This window comes from Haliotis rufescens, unplaced genomic scaffold, assembly GCF_023055435.1.
Source record: "Haliotis rufescens isolate VD_foot unplaced genomic scaffold, xgHalRufe1.0.p SCAF_8, whole genome shotgun sequence".
Lineage (NCBI taxonomy): Eukaryota > Metazoa > Mollusca > Gastropoda > Lepetellida > Haliotidae > Haliotis > Haliotis rufescens.
This window is the reverse complement of record NW_025964372.1, coordinates 7,272,563-7,286,551: the sequence shown is the minus strand read 5'-3', so window position 1 is coordinate 7,286,551 and position 13,989 is coordinate 7,272,563. Positions and strand designations below refer to the sequence as shown.

At 40.2% G+C, this 13,989-nt stretch overlaps 1 protein-coding gene across 7 annotated transcripts in view; it reads right to left on the bottom strand.

Annotated features, from left to right (window-relative positions):
* LOC124148969 (ras-specific guanine nucleotide-releasing factor RalGPS1-like) overlaps positions 1 to 13,989 on the bottom strand; it is an 80,045-nt gene that overhangs the window by 42,934 nt on the left and 23,122 nt on the right. For 4 of the 7 annotated variants that reach the window (XM_046520270.2, XM_046520264.2, XM_046520265.2 and 1 more), the window contains exon 2: positions 8,080 to 8,174. Coding sequence is in view for 4 of the 7 variants with exons in the window: in XM_046520264.2 (XP_046376220.1) it covers positions 8,080 to 8,174 (95 nt within the window). In the remaining 3 variants the exon portion in view is untranslated. Of the gene's footprint in view, positions 1 to 1,696; positions 1,970 to 7,323; positions 7,406 to 8,079; positions 8,175 to 13,090; positions 13,217 to 13,989 lie in introns of those variants that run through there. The other 3 variants (XM_046520269.2, XM_046520271.2, XM_046520267.2) reach the window with 3 other exon arrangements.

Below are 13,989 nucleotides of genomic sequence, written 5' to 3'. Positions count from 1 at the left end.
CAGTGGCAATTTTTATTACCTATATACTACTTTCAATTCTGAATTCACAATGAATTCACAACTACGATAAATTCACAACTACCAAACAGTCACAACATGGAGTTATTATTTCCATTCCTGAATTAGCCACAATGAATTCACAACTACGATAAATTTACAACTACCAAACAGTCACAACATGGAGTTATTATTTCCATTCCTGAATTAGCCACAATGAATTCACAACTATGATAAATTCACAAATACCAAACAAACAAAACATGGCTAAACCTCACAGCTTGTCACTATCAATCCTAATCATGCTTACACACAACAAACATCAAACAGTTCGCACAGAAAAAAACATCCCTCTCAGAAACTCCCCCAATTCATGGCTGCTATCCCACACAACAAAGGTCCAATTTTGGAGATAAACCTCTTACTCACCTCCAACAAAAGACCCGTCATGTAGGTATCCCAGAACCGAACCGCAATCAGCAAGCCAGTGTTGTGAACAAGCAGCTCTACATTCCACACTCCCACACAACCGACCAGCCTCTGTAGCCTCCCAACCTCCTCATTGAACACACAATGGTGTGGACTGTTACATCACAGTGCGCCACCCTGTCCCAATTAGCGCGGACCCTGCCTCCTCCCCTGACCCCTTTCTGTCCACCCTTGGCTGTTGAACTGGGGGTGATTACCAGCTCACTCTCTAATCATCAAGGCGTCATCTGTTACCTCACCCCTCATCTCCCTGGGTTATCAAGGCTCCTCAGTAGAATATTAGTTTTAACTGAACAATCCATACCTCCAGTAACCGTAGGATTAGCTTTGGGAATGTGTTGCTACAGATTTCAATTAGTGTTGTACTTCTGTTGTACTTTTTCCAAATTGACAAAATCAAGGCTATTGTCATTTTAAGCTCATTATAAAGAAAAAATTGGGCCCTAAAATTTGACCACTATGACCTCCCATTTTATAATCCCACTTCTGACAATCATAACATCTCTTTGGAGAACTGTGGCAGTGTCGGAACACTACAGCCATTGGAAGTGTTTGTTAAAATATGGGAGTTACGATCATCAGATTTTTATTGGACTGGGGTTTGGACCATAATGTCACAAATCAAGTTGGATACAGCAAAGTTTCAACTGATGTGTTCCTCCCACTTGGCTCTCTCAAATAATTCTTACCACAACACAAGTTGACAACCATCAGCAATTTTGTTGAACAATTTTCTAAATATCTGCCTGACTTGACCAACTTGTATGACATGAACTATATACCTACATTATACATTACTGCATCATTACATACTATAGCCGCGGCAGATATGACCTCTGATCTCAAATATCTACGGAATGTCACTAAAGTGTAACGTGAAGATAATGTCCACTCAAGGAATGCGAGCAGAGCTACTACACTGTGCATCCACCCAAACAAACAGCTGCATGATTAGGAGCCTAGAGTAACGCTATGTGAATCAGATAGATGTGGCTTTCTAAAAAGTACCTCACTTTCATGAAATTAATATAGTCATGATGATTCATACTTAAATCTCTTCATTCAAATCTGTTTTGCTAAATCATGCTCATATTCTAAAACCTATCAAATTGGGCATCATTTTAAAAATAACATCACCTAAACATAAATACAATGCTGTTATATTTTTCTCACATAATAATTTGCCACTGTTTTTGAAAAGTAATCTTACCCGACTTTCTCAGACTTATTCATGACGTAGCTTTGCTGGGACCTTGGGTACGTCGCCTCCATTGTAATGTTTCAACGTATTTGCCGACTCAAACTCCAACACTGTACTTTTATCCTCGAATAATACACCTCTTCACTTCATTATGCATGTAGACGTATTCACCACGGGATGGGTTTATTTATCTTCAACCTACCCTGCATTGCAGTGACGACATCCAACCACGGGTATGTCACCAGCGTTTAAGAACAGGTTTTAGAAGAAAAAAACCCAAATAATCTCAATCTTTGATTCACATAAATGATTCTCACACAACTGAGCAGAACTGTAATGCCCCTATCGGGTCTATGAATCTGTGGATGTGCCCTGTGGCTGGTCTCTCGTGTCAACCAAAAACATGTGACTTATGTTGACGAACCAAGTATGAATGTTTATCAAGAGCAGTGATGATGACAGTCTTCACTGATGAAGTGACACATGGGTACAACAAGATGCTCCAAAGTTTCAGGACACCACAATGTCAAAAGGCCTCCACACTAATTCCTATTCACAATCCAGAAACTGTAGTCGAAAATAACATATATATCAAAACTTTCCCAAACAGGTCAGAAATGAGAAATCTTTACACAGTGGCAGACATGTGGTCGATCCAACTAGCGCGTAGACCTAATTCAGTTTGCTTCATTGAGAGAAAAACTCCTGGTCAAGCAGATGTGAGGGTAAATGGCTGAAAGGTGGAGCAGGATTCCTTCACATGTCTTCACTACCCTGACATTCCAGCCAAGTAGGCCATGGAGAAAGCCTAGCCTAAGATACCTGGCTGTATGTCAAGGAGGCCCCATCCCAGTGAAATATGTTCTATTTTTCAGGTTAATGATATAGCTTCATGACAAGAGTGGAGACAAGGGAATGTAGTTCACATGCCAGCTCTGTCGTCAGGACTATTAAACAACTCTTCTGCTCTGGGTTATTTCAGTCTTAATTTTAGACCACAAAACAAAAGACAATAATCGTGGAGGTTTCTTAAAGAAATACTGATGTATTATATGCAGTTGTAAACTAATTTGTAAACCTGTTGGGGCTCGGTGGCCCAGTTTACGGGGGCCGCAATTCGCTGCGCAGAGTTGCGTCCCTTGGGCACGCCAGAAACCTATGATTGTGGGTTCGAATCCCAGTTCGCCTTGATTATGTTTCTTGGTGTGTCAGCACAATACCTGTGCTCGTGGGTTTCACTTCGGGCTTTCCTCCTACATTAAGCTGACACACCCTGATATAACTTGCATACAGCGGCATCAAACCCTTCTCACTCACTCTAAACCTGTATTCATTATTCACAAACACGTTCAAAACAATGATCAAAACCAAAATATACATGATAAAAAGTTGAAAATGTTAAATTATATACCTGGCTGGTCGGTTTGCTGTTCCAGCTATGATGGCGGCCATCCAGCTGTGACGATATTATGATAATATTTTGATATTATGAGCAACGAAAACTCACCATCAAGGTGCAATGATCCAGACACGAGTCCATTAAGTCTCTTCTTAAGTCAACAATTACATTTTGAAAACAGGTGCTAACATTAACCATTAATTCATCTAGGTCAGATATTGGTGGCAATTATACCATCAACCTTACACTCAGTGTTTAGAAAAGCCGCACCCAAACACTATAAAAAAATATAGATCATACCAACACTTAAGCCAGTGCAAGTAGGTTGCATTGAACACCTAGCAGATGTATGGCTACCACCTGTCGAGAACAACAGGTTTTCATTGGTCGGGGGATCGTAATGACCTATTTTGAATTTGGTGACCAGGCTATGGTAAACTATTTCTGAGGCCATGGATCTAGTTGACATGAGTAACAACTGAAGGTATACAACACTCATTTCCATTTATCATGCTGCTGTGCACATGAAGTGTTACAGGTAGCAAGTTGATATACCGTATTCGATGTAATAAGCGCCCCGCTCTAATAAGTGCACAAGGCAAAGTCTTAATATATTGACTAGTGAACAATCCCAATTAGCACCCCTTCCGCTTGACCAATGTACACAAGACATATATTCTTGAATAATATGCACCCTTAATTATGGCAATTTTGGAAAATTATATCTGTCATGTATAATATGCACAGACTTTTCTTTTGTATCATTTCAGGCTGTCAACAACCACAAAATCTTCCTTTCAACTGTTTTTTTTTAACCAAAATTATATTCTAATTATATCCCAGCAACCTGGGCACCTATTACGTTGAATATGGTCTGCAATGATGCATAAAGACATAGCCATATATACCACTAAGAAGTTAAAGAACACTTGATTGTTCCATATTATTATGGTTGTCCACTTTCTACCCAGAACTACATCAGTGAAGAGGTTAAAGCAATCCATGCTTGTCATAAGAGTGAGTGAGTTTGTAAGCAGCTTTGAACAGTATTCTAGTTATATCGCGGCATGTCAGCTTAATGTGGGAGGATAGCACGAAGTCATGCCCATCTCGGACGTTTACCACTTGAGTGAAACCCATGAGCACGGGTATGGTGCTGACAAACCTAGAAACAATCATATGTTTTTGGCGTGCCCAAGGGACGCAGCTCTGCACAGCGAATCGCTGCGCCTTAGAAGACCGGGCAATCTGTGCCCCCCGCTAGTCATAACAGGTGACTAAACAGGATCTGGTGGTTAGGCTCGCTCACTTGGTTGATGCACGCATCGACCCCAATTGTGTAGATTGATGCTCATGATATCAATCACTGGATTGGCTGTCAATATTTACTGACTGCTGTCATATAGCTGGAATATTGCCTAAAGGGGAAAACAACAAACTTCCCTAAACTAATTCTAGTCTCGGCTTAACTAGCACTGCTCAACAAGGTGGTGACACTTCATTTCGACACTTTTAATCCAGACAAAACAAGCAGCATCAGTTCCGTGAAACAAAGACCTACATCACGCAAGTTGAAAACTAGGAAGATTCATGTTTTTAAAAGCAGCTTTTCTAAAAGCAGGCTTGGGAGAGGGATTGCAGGATAATTTACTCTGGGTCGAAGAGGCTTGGAAAAACTTTCCAATTTTGATTTCATCCGTGTCACAGCCCCTTGCAAATTACTCAATAAGTCAAGCCTCTTACGTTTTAATGACACAATCCATTCTCCCTTGGTCCAACATTACATCAACTGAGCTGGATGGATGGCTTTAATTCAATATTGGAAAGGCAAAAGCACATCAGTAGACAGGCAGAAGGTCAGGAAAGAGTCTGGTGCAATCCCATCAAAATCTTAGGCAAATGATGCTGGAATTAATGTCAGATAGTGTTATTGACAAAAAATATCTTTTTAGAAAAGTGAAAGGCATTACTACATGTCCATCGCCTGATGAGGGAGTTCCATTAACTTTAGTGAATGAAGGTCGTTTAATACCAGTCAGCAATATTCAAACACAGGCCTCTCACATCTGGGCTTGGATGTATGATGGCAGCATAAGCAACAATCCCCCATAGAGGATACGACCCACTGTCAGCCCAGGGCACACACTGTGACCAACCAATCCTCATTTCCAGCTGTTTTTTTCAGCCAATGTGCAAACAAACCTAAATAATGCAGTTCAAAATTCATTAACAGTTTAAACCAGTTCCCACTGATCTTCCCTGGACAACCTACAATTGATAAAAACTAGGTTTTTCCCATTGCCTACGAAAGCAGAATTGACTCTCAACAAAAATATTCTAGGATCAGTCACCTTTCTTCGGAGATTTACATGAGTGTCAGCCTGTAAAATAACCTATTTATCATCCTGTGTGCAAGATGCATCGAATGTTTCATGTCTTAATGTCACCCTTGTCCGTAGAGCTGTCACACATCAGCTGTCATGCATCAAACCCACACACAAGAGTGCTAGATAAAAATGGCCGCCAGTGTCAGTTCAGCTGGCAAATCCTAACATTGGGCATGAAAATTAATTTCCATACTGGATTAAGTTAGCTACTGGAAATGGACAGACAGTTTGTTTCACGCTCAACGGGAGCTCGGTGCGGATCTTCCCTCCACGCGAATCTTCCCCAGACATCAGGTTTTGACTGTCTACATTTCACATCAGCTTCACACTCTTCACAGAACATGCCCAGTAATTGATGATTGGGTTGGAAATGCATGAAACTATTTCCAGTAGCTCGTCTACAAGTCACTCGCCTCGATAATACATACTTCAGATTTGAGGTATCGTCATATCTATAATGTATGTGGCTCATTGTATGATATGTCATGACAACTCACTATATCATAATCATGTTTTGGAGAGTTTGTTGTTTAATGCCACACTCAGCATCATTGCAGCTATATGAAAGTGGTCTGTAAATAATGGAGTCTGACCTATTCTACCCCGGATCTTCACAGGTGTCGCATACTTCACAAACTATTGGTTAAAGTCAATCTGATGTCCAGTGAGTGAGTGGAAGCAGGGTGCAAGCAGGGTGCAAGCAGGGTGCAAGCAGGTGCAAGCAGAGTGCAAGCAGGGTGCAAGCAGAGTGCAAGCAGAGTGCAAGCAGGGTGCAAGCAGGGTGCAAGCAGAGTGCAAGCAGGGTGCAAGCAGGGTGCCAGCAGGGTGCCAGCAGGGTGCAAGCAGGGTGCAAGTAAGGAGCAAGCAGGTATCACAATGGGATTGGTACCTCTAACTGAAAGCAAACACTAGACAGTATTCAGCCACCAATCTCAAACTAACCACACCACAACCCCTTTAAAATAGTACACAAATAAATTTCTTAGCCAAGTCAAATGCACTTAATAAATAAATACACCATAAAACAACATTTTGTCAACTATGATCATGCCCTGTGATACTTTGCCTCTGTCTACTTCCTGATTATAAATAAAGACAAATTCCTTTACCCAACAAAGCTCCTTCATCCAGTCTGCAAGATTACATAACTAGCCTTGGTGTGTTTGTTTGCAAAGTATCTCGTTTCAGATACAGACATGGGCCAGACAGTTGGCTGAAGAAATGAAACAAGGACCTTTTCAGAGGGATATACATGAGTAGGGTTGTAGATCTCCCTGATTATGATGGGAATCTGAGAACGAAGCCACACAGAGCTGAGACTGCTTCACCCACAGACAATGAACTAAATGTACTACCTACCAAGGGCCACAGATTCATAACAGTAAACAATATGGTGACAGTGTAGAGGGGCTTCAAGTAGAGCAACATCTTGTCAAGAAAACTATAACTTGATGAAGCATGGGGTCTCATTGAACCTCAGCGCTATTGGGAACTGTTATTCACTATAATTATTCTCGATTCTTCTTATCAGTTCCAAGTTGTGCCAGCTTCCTTCAACACTTTTTAACTCCTTGAAATCATTTCTCCAAAGTATCTAAAACACTGCTACATTGTTCCCAGTTCTATCTTTGACAATCTGTTCACCGCAGATTGTGTCAAGCCGTCACTTGTAAACAGCTGGCCATTGATGTTGAATTGCATCAGATACCCGTTGTCATAGAAACCTTTCCAGACATAACAAGGGTGTGACAATATTAAGATATCTCCAACATATGTTACAAAGATATCGCTTACTGTTTACTAACTTACCCACAGCCATGGGTGTCAATTTCAGTGAAATATACACTTACCTGAATAAACATGGTGTGTATTGACACGTAACTGACAGGAGAGTGTGCCCCCTGCCCTGCCCTGCCCTGCCCAGCTATGTGGCCGGGACTGACACTCATGTAAGCTGATATAATTATGTGTAGGAAGACACCCTTACTGTGCGGAAGTAGGCCCTGTGTGTAATAAGCATGCACTCGAGTGAAATGTACATGCAAAACACAAGGAAGGGGAGGGGCACAGCCTCTACCTCATTGTCAGTGACAACACAATGACAGCAATAGACACCATTGTATATATGATCATAGAAGATTTAGAAGTATGAATTTAGGTCACCACACACAAGAATAGATATAACTAAATCAAATTCTCTTCAAAGTAAATCAACCAATGCTAAAATGTAGGTCTCAACCGCAATATCCAACTCCAAAAACGTGGAAATTGAAACAAAACTATACAGTGCTTTCACTTTCCAAGAAAACACAGATCATTGACACCCAAAAACATAAAATATTCCCCGAATTCTGAACAATATGGGTCCTCTGGATTTTCACAAAACCTGGCAATCAACTACAGTTTCTGGGTCACTTGACCTATAAGAATTTAACTAAAACTTGCATAATAAAAAATTGGCAAAACAATCTGGTATCATTTCAAAGGTGAAAACAATAGTAAAACTGAACTCAGCATGTTTTGTCTTCAAAGTCTTCATGTTGGGAGAAATTCTCCACCCATGACCCTGACCGAGAAGGAGCATTACTCTCTAGTATATCTCTTACCTGACATAGACGTAGGATCCTGACGGTCGCCTCAAGTTCCGTCGTTGTCGCTGCTTGGATGGAGGTCCATGGTAGGAACTATGGCGCTTTACAGTCTGAAAATGGTACAACAATCGATTATGACAAAATTCAATATCACACGCTACGCGATCAATAGGTGCACAAGTAGACCCATCAACTTGTAGCAAATCTCAGTGTGAGGGTTTGTCCTTTCCCGTGGTGATACATAGCTGTCAGATATATGTCATGAGAATGATAATGACAGATTCTCAAGGTTGATAGACATGGCTTTCTTACATTTAGTTTGGGGTGTTGTCAGGAAAATTAGGTATTTCGTAAACAGTTGACAGCCTGTGAAAGTCAGGCTAGGCCGCGGGCCCAAACTACAAAATAGCACTGACCGTAGACTGACATTTACCGGGATGAGAATGGATGACATGGTCAATAATTTGGGGGTGTTTACTGGGGGCCATCAGATTTTAACAAATTTGTGGTCACTAAAATTCGCAGATCTGCGGAAGATACTCAACCCTGCATTCAGTCATAGAAAAAGTTCGTTTCTAAAAATATATATCTACAAAATATTAAGAATTAAATCCAAATATAGCCCAGAACAATCCTTAATCTACACTTATTTTTTCTCTAGGATCTGGGGAAAGAGATGGGTCAGGTCTTGACAAGTTCACCCTGCACTGATCAGACTACACATTGTTAATAAACATTGTCAATGCCATTATTGTGAAATTGTTAATTTCTGTCCAACTATTACAAACTATAAGGACTTGTAAATAAGTAAATAAGATTTGCTCCGAATATGCTTAAATCTATTATTTTTGTCTAAAATTGTAGTAGTGTTAGGGATTTGTTGATAAAAAGCTAGATATCTACATCCAACTAAGAATTAGTATTGATATACATCATAATGATCAAAGACTGTACAGTTTTTATACTGATAATCAAGGAAAGTCTTTTAATTTGAAATGTACAAACACATTATGCACATGTTGTTAAATCAAGCTTCTCCCCCCTTCTCTGCATTACTTTATCCCTATCTAAACCTCGTGGAGTTTGGAGTTGCAAATCAACATCTGACATGAAAATAGTGTAAAAATTAAAATGACCTTAGTTCAGAGATGATGCCAACAATTTACTGTCACCATCAATCATGCATGGCCTATGCCCTGTGTGTCTGTCTGTCCAGTGATGAATTGCATGAACATGCTTAACAATAGTGGCCTTTGCCCTACTCCAGGCAACACCATGTATTTTACACCAGCATGCCCATGGGTGCAGAGTGACATGTTTATCTGCCATGAGTTGGTTATTGACAAGTATGCCTGCCCATCACACACAGGTCATGAGAGAGGGGAGGGAGAAATTGACATGATATGTACATGATCACCAATGTAGAGCCACATCTGCAGCTAAATATGTACCTGGATGTTAAAAAATATATATAGCAAACTGGATGTTGAAAATAATTAGCACACTTGAAGCTGACTGCAGCACAGTGACAAAACTGGTAACAAAATGTCATAAACATAACACAACAAGAATATTCTACCACATGTATAAAACATAACACAACAAGAATATTCTACCACACGTTTAACATGTTTTTCAGATAAACTGCTGTCAGCAAATCCCTGCAAATGCTAAATTCACATGCAATCATTATAATCCCATTACTCTATCACCATGACGAGTCAGCATAATCTTCATAATGAGATGAACCCAAATGGGTACAAAGTTACTTTTACAGATCTGCCAATTACCTAAAGCATCACACCTGGTATGGAACAATAAATCAGTTACATAACCCAACAATACAGAGTTTTATGCAAAAAAAGCCAGCATTGTTTCAGCTGAGATTAACATCAAAGTATTTCAGCACAATGGTATGTGTTCCCAGAGACAATGAATTTCGACAAAGTTAATCCCCTTGACTAAACTGAAGATTGAAGTGGGTCTTTGATGAAAACTGCTTTTGTAAGGAAGATGTTTATTTGTTTAATGTCCATCCATCTGTAAAATTACACTCTCATTCAGTGGATATAGCATTTGTTGTTTGGTTGTGTGTACGTGTTTTTCTTTATGTAGTGTGAAATATCAGATGTCTATGTCAATGGACTGTATTTAAGCAGTATTTTTTTATATTTACATATCATAATATGAATACATTAGCTAATAGTTCAACCATATATCGTGCCATGACCAACACGTATTCTTGTGCCATAACGTGGCAAATAATCTTTTATTGATCTTGCATGACCGTTTTCATTGCCAATAAAAAAACCTGCTCCAAATATCCTGCAACACTTTTATCCTTGCTAGAGAACTGAATTTATGAGCCAAAGTGTGAAAACCATTGAAAAGTGTTCCTCCATCAATTAGGTTTTGAAATAAGGAATAAAAAATGAAACAGGTCCTATCATCCTCCACACTTTTGAGAAACCTATTTATTTGGTCTTAATAAGAAAGTATCATCTTGGTATTTTTTCAAAGAGAGACAATTTATGGCAAACAAATTTATTTACAGAAAAGATAAGGTTTAGGTATAGATCCTTATCCCGCTGTCAAGCAAGGCTATATTTTGTGCAAAAAATTCGTCAGATTGGGCCTCAATGTGTCATTTCCTATTATTATTATTAGATTATGCTAAAATGGCATCCAATAGGCTTACTTCTTCGTCAGGTGTATCATTTCAAAATACCATTCAAAGATTTGAAACAACCAGTTGAGCCAAATAGGCTGCTTTTTCATATCTATGTGTGTCTTTCACAAGGTAGGATTGGTCCATCTATCACAGGGAGCAATGCCTGCTACGCGGTTATCACCGCTGCCATCAACACCGACGCTACTACAAGAATAGCCACACACCCAGTAAATATTTGTGAAGATTCTAACTTTAGCACAAGGGTCTGTTATTTTGAGTGAAGTTCATACGTAAATAAGTGTCAGTAGCAGTTATCCGTTCTCACAATTTTCTTCTTCAGAAATTCCAACAAAACAACAGTCATTCAGCGACTACATACAACAACATTTTCTATTGCCAGTAACATACAATAAATCATTCTTGGCTAGATACATATTGCTTGTAAACAAGACTATCAGAATACTGTTGTCTAAAGATGTAATCACAACACAATGGAAGGGTGTAAGGCCGAGTTTCTTGGTATTCAAGTCACAGCAAAGGACACAGGCATCACAATGACTGGTTTCACCATGATGGGCTTTCACTTTGATGTGGTTTCACTTTGATCAGGTTTCACCATGATCAGGCTTCACAATGATTGGTTTCACTATGATCAAACTCCACCATGATTGGTTTCACTATGACCAGATTTCACAATGATCAGGTTTCACTATGATCATGTTTCACTATGATCAGGTTTCCCTATGATTGGTTAGACCATGATCAGGCTTCATAATGATTGGTTTCACTATGTCGGGGTTTCAGTATGATTGGGCTCCCTGGGTTGGTTATCATTTCTCCAACACCTCTCAATAACAGCACATTTCAAAAATAAGTTATCAATCAATCTCATATAATGCTCAAACCATTGAACCGTTTCATCAAGACTAGTTACTTTTATATATACTATATATTCAGAAAAAATGTGTGGCACTTTCAAATCAAATCTCAATCCTCGTAGCCCTTCCCTAACAACTGATCACAGTTAGTGGCAAGGACTCACCACGCCTGAGTGGGTCTAGCCTTGTGGCGGTGGTATGTGGGAGACATCCTAGGAATTCTCCCCACAGCAGGGATGCCCGGCAGCAAGGCTTGTCCTTGCTAGGTGTGTAACCTCATAACCAAAACAGTCCACAGTCAAACAGACAACCTCGCAGGGGTAGTAACTAACATATTTAGTCCACTAGTCTTTATAATGATAACATATGGCAAAACCCTTAAAAATGGCAAATTTCTACTAGTCCCCATGATACCTTAACTATTGGGCAGTTTGGCAAGGACTACAGGAGCAGTGCCAATTTCTAACGCTGCCTCATCAAAAACTAAAGTTAAAGTGCTGTGGCTTACAGGCAGACACATAATGAAAAAAGATGTGTTATGGTAGCCATGTGTAGTAATGTTGATTATATAGTGCTAGCTCACTGAGATAATATGCCACAATTTAACATGAATACCCCACTCAGATACAGTATACTGACTCAGACTGGACCAGTTGTTTATAACCCCTTAATGCAAAGTGCCAGGCAGGGTAACAACAAGTATCATCTTTTGGTATGACCAACTAGTGATTGAACCTTTGCTTCCGGGCGGATGTTCTAAAACTAGACGATAGAGGCAGTCTGCAATTCAGTAAGGAAAATAACCTGGTTTCTGTATAACCCATGATACTGAAGCAGACTAACCCATTGCAAGACTGTTCCAAAGATGTGGATTAACATATAACATTGGCAGTAAAGCAGACTATCAGCTAGATAACGGTCCCATGAAGATCCGAGTTAGAATTGGTCTTCAGCAATCCATGCTTGTCATAGTGGACTGGATCAGGTCATCAGGGTCGCTGCCCTGGTTGATGTATGTCATCATATCCCAATTATGTGGATCGATGCTCATTATGTTAATCACTGGATTGCCTGGACCAAGGTCGATTATTTACAGACCGCCGTCATATAGCTGGAATACTGCTGAGTGCAGTGTTAAACAACAAACAAACTATATCCCAGCAGCCTTATTGTGGGTTTCAGTTCAATGCATAATACACATATGACTGAGTGATCTTATCACTGTGTTCTACAATGACTACCATCCACACAGAAACTGCATAACTGCAAAACACTGTCAACACTACCTAGAAGTGTGTTTAGACTCGAAATGACATAATATAGGCGTGCAATAAATGGATTTCATCATGTCTGCCAAGCACACCAGGAACAAGACCAAGCATTCTATTATAACCATTATGTAAACACATTGAAAAGAGAGCACAACTCTCACTAACAGCAATACTGTGAAATATATTCTGTGGTTGTGTAGACTTACCTAAACTGACAATGAGCTAAATGTCTTCACTTTCATCAAGGTGCGTCTATTTCACAAGATCAGTTTGCTGATGCAGGTAGGCGTTGCACAGCCTCAATGTGTGCATGCAGTGCGGTGACAGGTGTTCGCTGCTACACATAACTGCACTACCACACACGATCTGCCAGGGCTACCTCCCACAGAGGGTCAACTCATCAATATATTAACACAGCCAGTTCTAACAAGGTTCCAGCTGGCTTGTCGAAACAGTGAACACAGCCAGTTCTAACAAGGTTCCAGCTGGCTTGTCGAAACAGTGAACACAGCCAGTTCTAACAAGCTTCCAGCTGGCTTGTCGAAACAGTGAACACAGCCAGTTCTAACAAGCTTCCAGCTGGCTTGTCGAAACAGTGAACACAGCCAGTTCTAACAAGCTTCCAGCTGGCTTGTCGAAACAGTGAACACAGCCAGTTTTAACAAGCTTCCAGCTGGCTTGTCGACAGTGAACACAGCTGTGTGTGACCACCTGATCCACATCTCCATGACTGCCATAACGACCACACTTCCTGGGAATCTACCAATTTAGGAGTATATGGCCCAACACTGTTGTTTCAAAAGGCAAACACTATGGAGAACTGGTGTAGTGTATTTAGTGTTTATTATACTCATGTGTGCCTTTGCTTCATCACCATGATCACAAACATGAGTGAGTATGGTTTTATGCCGCTTTTAGCAATATTCCAGCAATATCACGGCGGGGGACACCAGAAATGGGCTTCACACATTGTACCCATGTAGGGAATCGAAAACCCGGGTCTTCGGCGTGACGAACGAACGCTTTAACCTTTAGACTACCCGACTGCCCCTCACAAACATGAGACTCAGTCACATGTCAATGGTGACTGATTTGGTTGTTGTAT